This window comes from Neofelis nebulosa, chromosome 1 (genome assembly GCF_028018385.1).
Source record: "Neofelis nebulosa isolate mNeoNeb1 chromosome 1, mNeoNeb1.pri, whole genome shotgun sequence".
In the NCBI taxonomy this organism is placed as follows: Eukaryota; Metazoa; Chordata; class Mammalia; order Carnivora; family Felidae; genus Neofelis; species Neofelis nebulosa.
In genome coordinates, this window is record NC_080782.1 from 145370123 (window position 1) to 145387111 (window position 16989).

At 43.8% G+C, this 16989-nt stretch overlaps 1 protein-coding gene and 1 long non-coding RNA gene across 4 annotated transcripts in view; one reads left to right on the plus strand and one right to left on the minus strand.

The window, feature by feature from the left end:
• Positions 1 to 16989, plus strand: part of SEMA6A (semaphorin 6A) — a 135447-nt gene that overhangs the window by 97120 nt on the left and 21338 nt on the right. Inside the window, exons 12-19 of one of the 3 annotated variants that reach the window (XM_058738464.1) lie at positions 1461 to 1616; positions 3104 to 3280; positions 3606 to 3746; positions 3832 to 3912; positions 6769 to 6827; positions 9030 to 9050; positions 9187 to 9237; positions 14951 to 15115. In XM_058738464.1, coding sequence (XP_058594447.1) covers positions 1461 to 1616; positions 3104 to 3280; positions 3606 to 3746; positions 3832 to 3912; positions 6769 to 6827; positions 9030 to 9050; positions 9187 to 9237; positions 14951 to 15115 — 851 coding nt within the window. The remainder of the gene's footprint in view (positions 1 to 1460; positions 1617 to 3103; positions 3281 to 3605; positions 3747 to 3831; positions 3913 to 6768; positions 6828 to 9029; positions 9051 to 9186; positions 9238 to 14950; positions 15116 to 16989) is intronic. The other 2 variants (XM_058738468.1, XM_058738469.1) reach the window with 2 other exon arrangements.
• Positions 6842 to 16989, minus strand: part of LOC131516906 (uncharacterized) — a 28250-nt gene continuing 18102 nt past the window's right edge. The window contains exons 3-4 of the long non-coding RNA XR_009264289.1: positions 12160 to 12240; positions 6842 to 7045 (exon numbers count right to left, since the gene is read on the minus strand). This is a non-coding gene — a long non-coding RNA (uncharacterized LOC131516906). The remainder of the gene's footprint in view (positions 7046 to 12159; positions 12241 to 16989) is intronic.

A 16989-nucleotide genomic window follows, 5' to 3' on the forward strand; every position in this document is an offset into this window, starting at 1 on the left:
CCATGCCTGCCCTCATCATGTGGCACACGCTTCAAACTTTCATTACAACATTTGGCATCTAAGTTCCATAGAAACATCCTGTGCATCTGGCTTCCTCCATGGAATTGGTGTGCCTCTGCAAAGAAGCCCAATATCTAAACCTTTTGGTTTCCAACTCTCTCCTCCAACCTCCAATCACCACCCCCACCATACACACACACACACACACACACACAAAGTAGCCCACTTCATCCAATCGAGCGGACTCAGATAACATGAACCACTAAACCCAGGGGAGAAACCTCTGAGGTTCATGCATCTTCATCACCTGAATTATCCGGGGTGTGTATATACTGTTACCCACAGAGAGCAGACTAGGTGCAGAAAGCACACTCTGGCAACCTCAGAAAGATTCGCTAAGTCCCTGCCTGGCATTGTGTAGCTACTTTCTAGATAAGCAGGAAGGGGAGCTAAGTTTGAGGAATGACGGTTCAGGGAGTCCTTAAATAACAGGGTCTCCTCGGTGTGTAGAGACGGCGACAGCCAGCCATCACCAGGATACATAAACTCTGATTTTCTACTGGTGGCAATGTGTTTCTCCCCGCCCTTCCACGTGCTTTCTCCCTCCTCTTGCCGACATCAGGATGGTCTCGTGGAGCTGGCTTGGTCGGTGCCACAAAAGAGCGTGCACATGAGGCCAGATCACGCCAGTGTTGTCAGCGTCTAGTTTTACTCTCCGGAACCCATAGGCAGAGCAGGGCTGTGGACAAGGGCTGTGGTCGGTGTTTCCCTGACCTGACTTTACTAAGTTGTCCCCTGACTCCCGAGACCACAGAGTTTCTTGTAGCAATGAATTTCCACTGTCATTGCTCAAAGATAAAGAAATGACCTTTCAGGAGACAATCTTCAGTGTAACTGGCTTTTCATATACCTGCCCAACTCAAACAAAAAATGAAAACAGTAAAAACAAAACCCACCCGTTCTCTGACCCCCAGGTAATGAGAGAGGGTGAGGTGGAGCCTTGCTGGTATATACTGCTGCCTGGCGGCTTTATGAATGCCTTTGTTTTTGACATTTGTGGAAGCGTCAGCTAATTCTCTCTTTGTGTGGAACAAATGCCTCAAGAACTTCCAGCAGGGTTTTAGGACAGGTAGAGCAGTCTCTGGCACAGGTGCAAAGCACATACTTCCTCACTTGTTTTAAGCTCCCATCACTGTTTATGAGGTTTGTTTGTGCTTCTGGGGGGAAGCCAAGCTGCCCCCAGCTGATGCTGAACTGCCCTCGCTGGAGCTTCTCTATGGAATGAGGAGGCGGCAGGGAGAAAATCCAAGCATATTTTTTTGGTGGCATTCTGCATTGTTCAACTTCCTCTTCTCAGCCTACGGTACATTCTCCTGCGTGCCAGATGCTTAGGGAAGCAGTTCGTTCAAAGAATTTGCCATAAGGCACGAAATAAGCTCCCTCCCTTTGTCTCTTTTTAGGCCAGGTTGCTGCGCTGGCTCATCGTCCTTAGAAAAATATGCAACCTCTAATGAGTTTCCTGATGATACCCTGAACTTCATCAAAACGCACCCACTCATGGATGAGGCTGTGCCTTCCGTCATCAACAGGCCATGGTTCCTGAGGACGATGGTCAGGTGGGTGTCAAGCAAATCATGTCCTAAGTGGATCTTTCCCTACTCTGTCCCATGCTCATAAAACCTATCAGTGGATCATGATTTGAAATGCCACAAACATCTTCTGTTATCCTGGGCATTGATTCAGCTGTGAAAGGCTGGCCAGTTGGGTGCCTGCCACAAAACCCCCATAACCACATTCCCAGTGGGTAGAGTTTTGATATTTTCAGGCTAACTGGACACATGCCAGCGATTAGATGTAATGAAAATATCTCCTTCCGGGTTAGCCTATTCTGTGCAAAAGCAGAGAAGCAGTGAAGGAGAACCAGTCAATGGCTGTGGATACCTGCTTGGTTGGACATGGTTGCAAAACATGCTCCAGATTCCATCGGAGTATTGCCCCTGGGTTGTTAGCTGTCAGGCCAGGGATGAACGGCACATTTGGACAAGAATGATGGTATGAGGGATTCATACTGCACCATTTGTAACCTCAAGTCGTGGCCAGAAGAGAGGGGATAGTTGACTAGAAATCTGTGATAGTGTTAAATTCTCCTTCTTGTAATTTAGACCTGATTTCCGAATGATCCAGCATGATTTCCCAAGTACCACCCTGCAGTGGCAGTCATCAAACAAAATGTCATTCAACCCTACCACCGTTTTTACTTTAAGTAGGCTCCATGCCCAACGTGAGGCTCAAACTCATGACCTTGAGATCAAGAGTCATGCACCCAACTGGCTGAGCCAGCCAGGGGTCCCACCACCATTTTTAAACAGTGATTTTACTGAAAGATATTAGAGTATTACAATGGCTCTTGCCCATAAAATGAAAACTGTGGTATACAACTTGCAGAAGGGTTCATGTTTTCTGGTTTCTGCCATGGTGCTTGGCACAAATCAGTATCCATGGCATGGTGAACAGCTGAGAGGTACCAGAGAAAGATGATGCCCTTTACCTTTGGCTTTAAGTGGACCTGGTTTGGCTTGTACATCCTCATATCAATTAATGGTATCATCAGCACCCTACCTGCCCATCCTTCAGAACTGTCAGCCCCTCTACACACACTTGGAAAGTTTTCCAGTCTGACATTTCGTTGACAAGGCTTTGCACCTCCAAGGAAGAGTATGTAAAACTGGTAGCCGTGCTCTTCTCTTCCATGTTAACTGAAATGTTAAATGAGTTCCATTATCATTTCTTCCCCTCTTCACGGGACACATCAGCCTTTCCCTGGTGCTCATGGAAGAGATAATTGCTGAGTGGTTTCAGATGGTTGGGCTGTCTCTTTGCTCTGTAACTTGGCCTCCGCAAATGCATACCTCCTTCCTCCCCTTGGAGCCACACTAATGCTCCACATATGGAAAGGACCAGAACAGCTTGAGAACATTATCTATATGCATACATTTTTCTTGAGGTCATTACTAGAAAGCGAAGTCACAACTGTTTGAAGTGGAAAAGGGGACCCCTGAATGACAGACCAACAAAGATAAAAACTGTGATCCTGTCATCTTAGATACCGCCTGACCAAAATTGCAGTGGACAGTGCTGCTGGGCCCTATCAGAATCACACTGTGGTTTTCCTGGGATCAGAGAAGGGGATCATCTTGAAGTTCTTGGCCAGGATAGGAAACAGTGGTTTCCTAAATGACAGCCTTTTCCTGGAGGAGATGAGCGTTTACAACCCTGAAAAGTACGTAGACTGTTGGGCTCTTTCTTACTCATTCTTTGTCACTGTGATCCTTTTCATTCAAAGGAAAATCTGAGAAGAGCAGACTTCAGTTGTCTAAGCATTTAGGAGGCTTTTAGTATTTTTCGGGGGGGAAAAAAGCATTATTTTTCTCTTTACCAATAAATGTGCATTTATATAGAGACACACCACACAGGGCCAAGGAGGGGGGCATCTTTAGGATCTGTATCACCTTCAGTGAGATCAGATTAAGGGATCACCTTGTGGGCCGGGAGGCGGGGTGGCCGGAAAAAGAGAACTGACTCATGATCCTGCCTTATAAAATCAGGTGCAGCTACGATGGGGTAGAGGACAAGAGGATTATGGGCATGCAACTAGACAAAGCCAGCAGCTCTCTGTACGTTGCATTCTCCACCTGTGTGATAAAGCTTCCCCTGGGCCGCTGTGAACGACACGGGAAGTGTAAAAAGTATGTATTTTGCCTCCCCAACCATGAGAGGGCACGGTGCTTAGAGGGGAGTCCGGGGTAGCTCATGGTCATCTTTTTCCTGCAGAACCTGTATCGCCTCCAGAGACCCATACTGTGGGTGGGTAAAGGAAGGAGGTTCCTGTGCCCATCTGTCACCCAGCAGCAGGTAAGGAACCGGAAGTGTGGAAAAGCGTAAAGTGGCCCCCAGCCGCAGTGTGTTCTAGATGTACGATTGACTGTGCTCTCACATGCCGCTGCCATTCAGCCTTCTGTGCACAGACCTCATCAGTGGGGCTGTTGGCGGTCCTCCTGCCTCTCCCCATTTCATGCAACACCCCGCCATCACATGTGGCAGATTTCCGATTGATTAATCACCCATCCTCAGACTGATTAAAAACACAGAGAAACGAAACACTGTGGGCTTCTAAGTATTCCCTGGAGAGCGGGACAAGAAGATGCACGCCTTGATCACTGCAGCATAAGAGCAGCAGAGAAAAGGAGCAGGAGGGTACCAATTAGATTAGTGCTGCGGTTTGCCCAGCCACAGCAAAAGTGACTCCTCTAATTGACCATGCAGGGCCGAGAAGAGCTCACGGAGCATTTGTTAAGCGACGCATTTGTACTGCAAGTATGGCATATGCATCCAATAAACCATTCTCTTGCACTGAGGAACAGTCGACCCTATTACTCGTTAAGGAGCCAATCAATTCTTGGCAGCTCTCCAATAGATCAGCTAGATCGGGCCAGCCTATCGCACCTGTGATTTGGGTGCTTAAAATTGTTACCCTGACTTTAAGGGCTTGAATGGCATTAGTTAAAAGGTTTCTTTTCGTTATTTTAGTGGATGTGAAATCCAGTGCACGTCTTTTGACAAGTTATGGCAACTCAAGGAAGGTGCCATATGGCAGGACAGTTCTGTCTTAGCCACTCCGTCACGTTCCCCAGGTCTTCATGGCACTCTGGACCTCTTCTCCTATCTCAGAATAGCTAGACAGACAGGAGGGCACATCTGATGACTGCCACAGGCAAAATTTGAGGGAAAGTATTTCCACAAACAGAGCCAATGATAATTGTGAAGTCTGACTTGGAAATCTGACTAATGTGAAGGGTCGACTCACTATGTATCACTATATCAGCTCCACAAGTAGCAATATTGACATACTAGAGCTTTGTATCTTTTCATGGGGACCCTCGAAATGAAGGAGAAAAGATCTCAAAGCACAGGAGGGGAAGCTAACAAATGACCTATCTCTTTTCTACATTCAAAGTGTGACCAAAGGTAGTAAGACTGACTTTTAAAAATCATTTTTAAGTCGGGGCGCCTAGGTGGCTCAGTCATTGGTCGTCCGACTTCGGCTCAGGTCATGATTTCATGCTTCGTGGGTTTGAGCCCTGTGTCGGGTCCTATGCTGACAGCTTGGAGCCTGGAGCCTGCTTCAGACTCTGGGTCTCCCTCTTTCTCTGCCCCTCCCCTGCTCACGCTCTATCTTTCTCTTTCTCTCAAAAATAAATAAATATTAAAATATATATGTAGTTTTTAACCTGGGTGGCTTGGTCAGTTAAGCCTCTGACTCTCGATTTCAGCTCAGATTACGATCTCACGGTTCATGAGATCGAGCCCCCAGGTCGGGCTCCAGGACGGGCATGTAGCCTACTTGGGATTCTCTCTCTACCTCTCTCTCTCTGCCTCTCCCCTGCTCACGTGTGCACGCTCTCTCTCTCTCTCTCTCTCAAAACAAACTTTTAAAAATATCACTTTTAAGTCAATATGTGAATGCCAAAATTGTTCCTTTAAGGATTTACATATATATTTCATTGCTTAAAACATGGTGGAACTCTCCTTGAAGAGTGGTCTTCAGGGACTGATAAATACTGGCTTTCACTACCACTGAAAATCCTTATCCTTTGAATATGAATTTGATTTTTTTTTTCAACATTTTTTTTTTAATTTATTTTTGGGACAGAGAGAGACAGAGCATGAACGGGGGAGGGGCAGAGAGAGAGGGAGACACAGAATCAGAAACAGGCTCTCCAGGCTCCAAGCCATCAGCCCAGAGCCCGACGCGGGGCTCAAACTCACAGACCGCGAGATCATGACCTGGCTGAAGTCGGACGCTTAACCGACTGCGCCACCCAGGCGCCCCGAATTTGATTTTTAACATAGAAAAAAAAAACACTGGAAAACAAACATGGTGTATTATTAGATCAAGGTGTGACTTTCAAGATACTTTTCCTATATGGTCCATAAAATAAACTCTAAAGGCAGCTGCAAAACAGAGTTTCAATTACGTCGTGAGAGGCGATACAGAGTTCTCCCCCAAAAGGACAGTTCTCCCATGGATGATTCTAGTGTGCTTGTTTTAAAAATCAAAATATATATATTACAATCGGTCTTGTTATAAAGCTCATTCAGCCCGACGGTGACCAAGGAGACTTGAAAGAAAAGTCAGCATGAGGGTAATACTCCAGAGTCACAGGGCCACAGAGTCTCAGGTGGTCTCAGCCAAATGTACCACAATGTCCCATCCCCTCAAGGGAGCTCCGTAGCCACCAGCCAGTTGTTCCTTTGAACACTTTCTCATATAGGTTATTTCTAGGCAAGAAAATAAAGGTCTAGGAAGGCAGTGCTGGGGTCAAACAAAAAGTACACAGGAAAAGACCTTTTCTTTTTTTTAATTTAGAGACTTCTGTATCACTTATAAAGAGTTATGTTGACATTTAAACTTTTTAAACGCTTAAGAAATGCTCAATCTGTAAAAGAAGGATATAAATAATCTGCAAACTAATTAACTCCCTGAATAATATCAGAATTAACTGCTCAAACCACGGAGAGTCACAGAAGACTCATTTCTGTAAACTTCGGAGACAAATTTTGAAGCTGTTATCTACTTCTTGTTTCTGCACCTGCTGCTCAAGTTATCAAACTGTGTTGGTTTCTTTAGTGAAACTTCAGACTCATTCTGGAGTAACGACTCATGATGTTGAATTTGTTTCTTTCTCTCTTTTTTTTTTTTTTTTTAAGACTGACTTTTGAACAGGACATAGAACGTGGCAACACAGATGGCCTGGGAGACTGTCACAGTAAGTAAAGCTTTTTATCCACGCACATCTTGGTGCAAAGACCCTTTTATCGGACGGCCTAGAAACGTCACCCCACATGTGGCCCTAGTGCGGCTCGCACTAAAATATGCATAAGTAACAGAAATCATCTTCTACACATCAAGGAAACAGCGTGTTATGAAGCCAGTGTTGTCGATGTCGTTGCTACAAATGCTGGCGCCTATTCCACGGTATTCACTCTAGAGGATAGTAATTATAGCAGAGAAGTTAGATCAACATTTCCATTAAAAAACTAGTTTCAAAAAACGTGTTTTTACCCCGCAATTTTTAACCAAATAATAAAAAGATTGATTGCTATACTCTAGCTTTTTAATTGAATGGGAGTGTTTTGTTCTTCTTGAACTTATCGACTAACAAAAGTAATTATTTTTCTAATGAGATTTATGTCTATTACCATTTGCAGTAAAGAAAATTTTCAGAAAGAACCCACTCAAGTAAAGGGTGACTCAAAATAACCTTTTTATAGGAATTAACCTTTTATGCTTAGCCCCAAGTTCATTTCCAAAATTATTAAATGGCAACATTTTAGTTGGAACTGAGTATAAAAGGTCCTGGTCAAATGTCTGCCCAGTTGTCCTGCGATCTGATTAATATGGGTATTCTCCCGAAAATGTTTATTCATGCTAATTTAGAGAAGAATGCCATTCTCTTAGAAAATACTTAGTTTGCAGTGTTTTAAATCTTTGAGCCATAAGTACTGAAATTTCTGACTCTAAGGTACCATTCAACTTTCTACCGTATCTTTTTTTGGAGATCAAATATAACCAAAGAGGGCTATGGGCATCCTCATCTCCAAATTTTTTGCTGTATTTATTTTGTTTCCAAATATTCGATATTGGCAAAAGCTTCTTCTTATGTCTTCAAACACAGAATTTATGAGTTCAGAAATCAAGACGGGAGACAGTGGCATCACCAAAAGATCTGTGTTACTTGTGTGCAGTGAGACAGTTTGAGGTTTGATCAGTGGATCTCAATCACATTGGTGCCTCATGGTTCCATTTTCAGGGAAACAAGTTTCAGTTTGTGCATGTGTCTATGTGAGCGAACTTAAATTAGCTGACTTCAGTGAATAATTTGCTTCATATTTTTAGGATCTGGTGGTATGGGCATCTGTAGAAAATAGGAGTGTCAACGGGAACTGAATAACTAAACACGTGAGAAATGTGAAAATGGTTGTTAACTGTCTCCATCACGTGTCCACAACACCAGTAGGGCTCACACCACATGTGTGTGTTCGGGCCAAGGAACCTACGGAAGCCTCTGTACCTAACACGGGGGAGATCCTCATGCCCCAAGCCAGCGATTTACTCTTCAATCTCAGTGTTCAAGCCTCCGTGTTTTCATGTGCTTCCTAACCTTGAACTCTATTACCAGTGCAACATTTAGGGTGCCGGCTTAGGGCAGGAGGTACACTTGACCTTCTGCTGCCTTTCCTAGTGGCTTCTCTGCTCTTTGTGCTCCTGCTGGAGTATGACCTGCTTCTATGAGACACATCTATTCACACAGAGGCACGCAGAGGGTTCAGATAACATGTGCATGGTGACTCTTGAACAGGATTGTAAAGGGAAATGGGGGAATCATGAAGAGTTGGTGTCAGAGGCTGGATAGCAAGCAAGCTAAATGAGCCAGTGATAAGACCCAGACACATGCACATGTGTGCGTTGCCTGTACGTGTATATGAGTATTTTTATTTTTGTTTTTAATTTCCCAGTGAAAACCTATGATGAATTCAGAACATTGTGATACTGGACAGTTCCTTACAGCATGGTCGAGAGGATGAAATGAGAGAGAATATAAAGAAAACTGTTTTGCAAGTGTGGTCCGAGTGTCACTTATTTCGCCCACATACACACCCCACTGTACAGAGTAAGGCACATAGAATGGCAGTTCCCATTGTTTCTACAAACTCTTGCTTTTTCTTTGAGTCTTGAAAACAAAGGCAGTGACTCTGAGGAAACTCACTCGGAAAAGAGATAGGAGGGTATGAAATCGGACCCAGTACGAAGTGTCTTGTATTACAAGCAGAAATTAAAAAGCACTTACTTAGTAGTGGGGATCATATGTTAGCATAATTCTGTATTAGCTCATTCCTACTTACAATGTAAGTCACACTAAGCACAGTGTTACACATTAAGTAACCTTCTCCTCCCTTTTGTCTTCCAGATTCCTTCGTGGCCCTGAATGGTAAGGAAGATATTACTCATGATTTAATATCGATGGAAATCTATGTGGGAAATCCTCTTCCACTAATCCTCTTGAGTATTTTCAAACCTTAGGTTTCTTTTTTAATTAATTTTTTATCCTCATTATTTTTTTATAGACATTTCAACTCCTCTTCCAGATCATGAAATGTCTTACAACACAGTATATGGTCAGTTTATAGATTTTTTTTTTTTTTTTTGTAATTTTAAGCCACTCATCCTGTGGTAGTTTATAGTTTTCATCCCTAAACATCACGGACCAGATTCTTTGTTACTTCAGGGCCCCAATTCACTAAAATTATTTCTTAATTTCACAGTGCTTCAAAAATCACTGTATGAGAGACAACTGACGTATGAGACTGGTTCCTACATTTTTAATCCACATAACGTGAAACTTGCCAACCTTAGGGAATTCGGTGAATATGTTTAATGAGTTCTTGAGGGAGAAGTAATTGCTTTTGGACACAAATTCATCCAAGATAAAAGAACAGTGCTTGTAACTAATAGGCTGTAGCTCTTGACTGGTAAGAATACCATTCCCTAAAATGCTGACTTTCAGGGCAGTAACCTCTGCAGGGGAAAAAAAATCTAGACATCATGCAGACACCAGCCCTTACTAGGCAAACCTTTCCAATATCACATGGAAATTAGCCATCGAAATTTAAGTTCACAAAGAGTATGACTATTTAGACATATTTTCAGTGACAGTTCTTCAGAATGTATACAGGGAGGAGTGGTGTGGGGGGAATGATGTGCAAACAGCATTCCTCCCGTTGTTTCCACTCTGAAATACACACTGTATTAAACAAAGCCATGAAGTCCATAAATAAAACATTCTGAGTTCTTTAGAAGAAAACTTTAGAAGTGCATCACTGCCATTCTCAGAGTTCTCCCTAATGTTTGCGAGGATAAACCATTCGTGTGTTTTTTAATGTTTATTTATTTTGAGAAAAAAAGACTGAGTGTGAGTGGAGGGGAGAGAGGCAGAGAGAGGGAGAGAGAATCCCCAGCAGGTTCTGTTGTGTCAGCGCAGAGCCCTATGTGGGGCTCAATCTAACGAACCTCAAGATCATGACCTGAGCTGAAAGCAAAAGTTGGAGGCCTAACCGACTAAGCCACCCAGGCACCCCCGTGTGCTTTTGAAATATAATATGAAAAACACGTGTGATGGTAGATTTAATAAGCTTTGCATTATAATGGGGACCTAAGAGTTTCACAGATGCACATTTTATAGTTTTTGTGTTAAAAATCTGTAACAATTACAGTTCTAGGATGGTGTTTGTAGAGGTAATAAAGGAAGGGGGAAACAGGGAAAGAAAAGAGAGCAAGGCAGGTTTAGAATCTGAAGAAATAGTTCAAAATAAACAAACATGTTTAATAGCGCTATGTCCACTCTTCCTCCCTGTGTCCAACTGGCGTAAATAAAAAGCCTCTTTGAAAGTACTAAAGACCATGTGGTCCTAAATGAGCTAGCTGCGCAGTTATGGAAAACAATGCCTGGTTTCTCCTTCCTGTTCTCCTGGTGGAGGGAGGCAGTGGGGAGCAGACGAGTCCACAGAATTCATCCACCTTTAGCCTTCTCTCATCTGTGACTCAAGCCAGTATACTGAAGACCAGCGATGAAGAAAAATTTCTCAGGAGGCAGATGTCATCTAGCTTAGCTCGCCCGTCAACAAGAGAACCCACTTAGCATCTACTTTCCTCCAATATCATACTCTGCAATCATTTCCTGTAATTGAATAATCTTTATCAGATATTGAGAAATCCAGGTCTTAAGTCTAATTGAACCAGCAACCTCCCTAGCATTCATCAACTGGACAAAGACCAATTTTAACTCCCAGGTAATTTCTCATATAAGAAAGAATAATCAAATCATGGGATGCTTTTTGTGAACAAAAATCACTCTCCAATCTATGCTTCTCTCTTATTTCCTTTACAAAAGGAAAGGAACTTACTAATTCCTCCATATTAACATAATGCCTGTTCGTCCTCAGCTCTTGATCAGTGATTTCTGTGATGAAAAAGAAGAGCTGGACTTTTCCTTAACGACCCTGTCCGTTTTAGGCTAATTCCGTCCAGTGTTAAGTGGTTAGATGATTGACCGCCAAAATGAGAACTCATCCAGACAGTACTTATGAAAGAAAACACAGAGACTTTCTTTTCACAAACTATTGTAAGAAATGCTTACTTGGCCGTTAGAAAACCTAGAATAGATTTAATTCACTCAGCAAATATGTGTTGAGTGCCTTCTGTGGTGCCAGGCACTGGACTAGACACTGTATTTCTCCCATCAAAGGAGGGACCAATGGGGCGCCTGGGTGGCTCAGTCGGTTAAGCGTCCAACTTTGGCTCAGGTCACGATCTCGTGGTTCACGAATTCGAGCCCCGTGTCGGGCTCTGTGCTGACAGCTCAGAGCCTGGAGCCTGCTTCAGATTCTGTGTCTCCCTCTCTCTCTCTCTCTGCCCCTTGCCCGCTCACACTGTCACTGTCTCTCTCACTCCCTCTCTCTCAAAAATAAACAAACATTAAAAAAATTGTTTTTTAAAAAGGAAGGACCAGTGCTCGCTTCGGCAGCACATATACTAAAAAGGAAGGACCAAATTACTATTTTTATCTGCATGGATATAGACTAGGAAGCCAACCACAAAGTCCAAAATACACCCACTGTTTCCAGCTGTGTCCTTTGCATGTCCCCATAAAATGTTCAGGGGCTGAGTGCAGGTTCATAAAGAGAGCCACAAAGCTCGAACTGCCTAACCCAGAAAAAGGAATCATTACAATAAACCATGCAAACTCTCCGCTTGGCAAAAGTTCTGTGCAACACCAGTTACATATGTGAGAACCCCCTTTTTAGTGAATTGGACCCTGACTATTTTCCTTCTTTCTCCCTTTCCTGTGTTGATTTAATGTCTCTTGTTTTGTGTCTAATTGGCTACAGTCATTGTTAATAAGTTATAGTAGTTTGAAGGGTCTCTAACCTCTGGAATCACAAAGACTTGTAGATATAGAGAAACAATATGATGCATATTAAAGTTAACTTCTAAATCTATCTATTTCATTATATATTATAAGAATAATATATCAGGGGCACCTGGCTGGCACAGTCAGTTGAGCGTGCAACTCTGGATCCTCAGGGTTGTGAGTTCGAGCCCAACACCGGGTGGAGAGCTTACTTCAAAAAAAAAAAAAAAAAAGAAGAAGAAGAAGAAGAAGATGTCATAAGGTCCACTGATTAAAATATGACCTTTCACAGTGGATTAACAGGACAAAATTATAGGTCCAAACCTACTGACTTGTAATACCGTATCTACAAATGACTGCCTATTTTTGTAGCATGATTTTGGTTGCAGAGTCTCGTAACGAATGCACAAAAAATTATATAGCCTGTAGCGTCAGATGTTAAAAAGGAAGATAAGTGATTTCCTTTTAACGTGTTTAAGTTTAGAGAAGTAGCAATACTAATACACCTCTTTGATTTCAAACTAAGGACTGCTGTTTAATGATGCTTTTACAAGGCAGTCCTAAAACTTTTGAGAATTTCTTTGACTCTGATTCACCAGTGGCACGTGTTACCTGTCCTCACGCATAAGTTCCAAAGAATACAAACCTCATGCTGCTCGACTTTTTTTTTTTTAATTTTGAGTACATCGGATGCATGGTTTCTCTAGATTTACATATAGAAAATGGGGATGTGGTGGGTATTAGACTAACGCTTCAGCCATAGGAAGGAGCTGATTTCTCACATTTGTGTAAAGCATTTTCCTACCTAACTACCATCTGGTCCACATTAATTTCCTCTCATAGCCATAGCTTTCCATTACCAATGAGTTTTCCATGTATTTGCAGCATATGGTCCAGGAAATCTTTCGACGGAGAATGTGTCCCTTAGGCATATATTTCCCCTAGATTACCGTATTAAGAAATGTTCTCCCTAAACCATACTTAGGGCATTACCATAAAATTGCCCCTTGAACACAGTTAAATTGAAAGTACTCAAAATGCATATCAATTCAGGTAAAAGAAATTCTTGCTACTTGGAGAAAAGGGTTTGTTTGGTTTTTTTTTTCCTTCCCGCCTTTCTAACTCCCTACAAAGCAATGTCTCATTGTTTGCTTATGCTGGGTGCTGAATGCTCTCTTAGGCTGGCCATATATTTTGTTACAGCGGTGCAGAATTCATGAGTAGAAAACGGAGGCTACATTTTAGACCTCAGTATAAGCGAAAAAGAAATAAAAGAAATTCTGTATTTCCAAGTCCAGGTTAATTTCCCTACCTCTCTGTTCTCTTAGCACTGAGATGAGAAGCAAAACCCAGAAATGTAAAAAAATAAAAATTAAAAAAATAAAAAAATAAAGTCTAGGTGCAGGCATTCCTGAGTTTGAAATGAACATGTTCTTAACAGTTGGATATAAACCAGACTTTGTGCAACAAAGCTGATGTCTGAGGCTGTGCAGAAGCCAAACAAACTCTACATAGAAAGCAGTTTCTTAAATGTTACTCAAGTTCTGTGGTGGCATTTAAGGGTGGTGCTTCCAGAGAAATCAATATAGCTTAGGTGAGCCACCTAGCTTCCCTGCTTCTTCCCCGCCATCTTTCGAACAAAATGTTGCCTGTCGCGTGCAGTATTAAAGTCTCCTGGGAATCCAACTTCCCATGCTAACTGTAAAACAGAAGAATGCAGAGTATTGCTCATTCTAATCTTTCTTTCTGGTCACCAGTATTTTATTGAACACATACGTGGTGATCGCAGCCCAAGGCTGGAACCACTTGTGAATCCACCCTACCTTCTACCAGAGGCACCGGTTACAAATTTGCAGTAGTTGCCTTGATATCTTTTTAAACATTGTTCGAGAGGCTGCTATAGGTAAGACAGTTTCATAGACTCTACTCGGAAATCACAGAGAGGCAAAGTTTTCTTTCTCCGAGAGAGAACAGGTAGTGGGGCTTCTTGAAATCATCGTGACAGTTTATACCAGAGCACCTGGTGCCACTTGTACTTAGCCTTGTGGCATGATGGGAGGAAAGCAGAGGAATGTGTTCACAGGAAAAATCCAGAGTGTCGGCCCTAACTCCCAACCTGGCCATTCTTTTTCTGATGTTTTCCTGTGGTAGGCTACTCTGGATCCCAAAAAGCTCTCCCTTTCTAATCTGAATCACGTCAGTCAGTGTGGCCTCAAGAACAACCTTTACGAGGTAGGAGTCATGAGACCGTGAAACTGGCTTTGCTGGAATGACACACAAAAGGCACAGCCAGAGCAACAAGGGGCAGCTGACACTGCCATCCCAGGGAACCGGTGGTGGAGGCAGGTGGGCACTTCTCTCAGAAATAGGAAGTTTATGAGGCCAAGTCGAAGCTGAAAACCAGACACACCCTCCGTGAGAAAGGCTCAGGACAGCGGCGCTGTTTGTAACACTACCATGCACCTGCCCCGCCAGTCACACATGGTGACCCCCCAGAGCAGACCCGTCCCGCCTTGACCAGTGCTGAGGGAAGACCGAAGCCGGACACTAGGACTTCTTGAGCGTGTTCTGTGTGTCGGACACTGCTGGGTGCTTTCACCACCATGTCGATTCTATCCTCCCAACGCAGGGAGGGAAGCAACATGCCCATTTCGCGCACAAGGAAAACGAAGGCCCGGAGAGATTGAGGGAGTCTCCCAGGCTCACCCAGAGAGCAGCCCAGATAGGATCTGGCCCTTCATCATCTAACGGCCAGGGCGGGGAGTCTCCTGCTGAACCCCAACCCCTCAAGCCTGTTCTTTCTCGGGCCGTCTCCTTTCAGGCTTACTGCCGGCTCGGGTGTCCCGCTCTTGGCCTCTGTGCCGAGGGAATGTGGGGGTCTCCGCTGATGCTCTCCCTAACTGTATTTATGATGAAAACAGGGCACTCCAGTTCCCTCTTGCCCAGCACCACCACGTCGGATGCAGCGGCTCAAGAGGGGTATGAGTCTAGGGCGGGAAAGCTGGACTGGAAGGACCTGCTGCACTCACCCGACAGCACAGACTCTTTGGGGGCGGTGTCTTCCCGTAATCACCAAGACCAGAAGGGTAAGGCCTTGGAAATGCCTCTTCCTCGGGGGGGAAGAGGGAGGGAAAAGTGAGGAGGGCTGTGTAACTGCTTCCAGCTGAGCCACAGCAGCATCTCAGGCACCCCCAGCACCCGATGCTCCCAAGCTTCCTCAAAAAACACCTCTCTGCACCAGGCTCGATCCTAAATTATACCCCCAGCGAGGAGAAACCACACAAAACAAATAACACATCCTTCTGAGCTTCCTCCATCCCAAAGGGGAGCAGCTTGGCCCAGTGCAGATCCTCCCCCCACCCCGGCTCCTCTGAGCTCAGGCCTCAACGCTGGGTCCTCTTCTCCCATTCCCTAACTGGATGGAATGCAGGGCCGGCCCCGGCGTGTGCATGTCATCATAGTAAAGGCCCGTTTTAATGGGTGAGTGGAGAAATAGCAGGGCAGAGCCTTTTCTGGCTGGTGGCATCTCTCACTCGCACGTGGTGCTGAATTTGAATAGAGCCGCGGTCCTGCAACGTACTGTAATTGCCCTTTGAGGACAACAGCTAAGACAAAAATATGTTATTTAATCAAGCAGAATTGCTATGCATTTAAAACGGAAAGGAAGCTGCACTCAATGAAAGGGACTCTACTGTGAACTGTCCTAAATTCTCCCCTGCTTTCTTTGCTCAACTAGAGACAGGAAATGTCCTCTTTCCTCGCCAGTGGCTGCTTCTGGTAACACATCCTACTTTAGCTGCAGCTGCAACCAAAGAGGCCTTTACTTGTCCAAAAAACAGTCTTGTAAATCAGAGACTGAAAAGCCCAGTTATGTTGCGAGCTGTTTCCCCTCATTCAGAATTGTTCACTTCTATATGTTTTCAAGGGTTTCATCCAAGCAAGGGTTTGAGTCTCGAGGACGGACCAGCCATGGTGACCCTTTGGAAGACCGTCTGTCATGTCCTCCCTCAGGGTTTTCTCTATACGTATTTCCATCTTGACTTTTAGATGATGTTTTCCAGGCAGACTCACATGCTCAATTTTCACCCTCTTTTTTGCAACTCACGTCGTGAGAGTGCCATACGCTCTGTTGCTCTACGTGCTAAAAAGTGAAGATTGTAGCCCTTTTAACTTGTGCTCAAGCACGTTCCCATAATCACTTTGATTATTCTTCTATAACTTTTCATATTCCCTGCCCCAAAGCTTAAAAACAGCAGCTTTTGTCTCAGCAGCCTCTTGAAGTTGGAGGCATCCCTCCCTTTACCATTCCCTAGAAAGCGCCAGGCTCCTCAGTGGTGGCACAGAACTATCACATCAGGCCACGAGCCCTAGCATGTGCCATTATTTGTTATGTGTGGCTCCAGATCGCAGATGTGGGAGTCTTGGCCGAGTTCTCAAGAAGAGACGGCTCTGTAAAATTGCTTCGTGTTTGCCCACTGCCAACTTTCTGAAAAACCAAACGGCCTTTCCAGTAAAGCATTAAATATGTCAGCCAAATATCTAGCTGTTGGTTACAATCATTTCCTCTTCACTTCACTGAGACGGGTGGCATGAATCTTCTCCAATCGTTAACTCCCCCAAGGGATGGAGGTTATCAAAGAGTCCAATTAACACTTTGACAGATCATTTTAAAATTCGGCATTGTTCATTCTCTTGGGTCTTATTATGAATATTGACAAAGCTGGAAGCAGTCTACAAATTGTCAGACAATGGTGGCAGAGGTGATTGCATGGGTGTTTAACATGATCACTGTTCTTGTGCTATTAACTCCTTGCCTTGCCCTGTCAAATTTGAGTTTGGTTTTTGACAGTTGATTATGTATTTGATGGGGCAATGACAACGGGTTGTTATGCAGAAAAAAAAAATTTTTTAATGTAGCTTAATGTTCCTTTTACCATGATTTTTATGATTTTAATTTCCA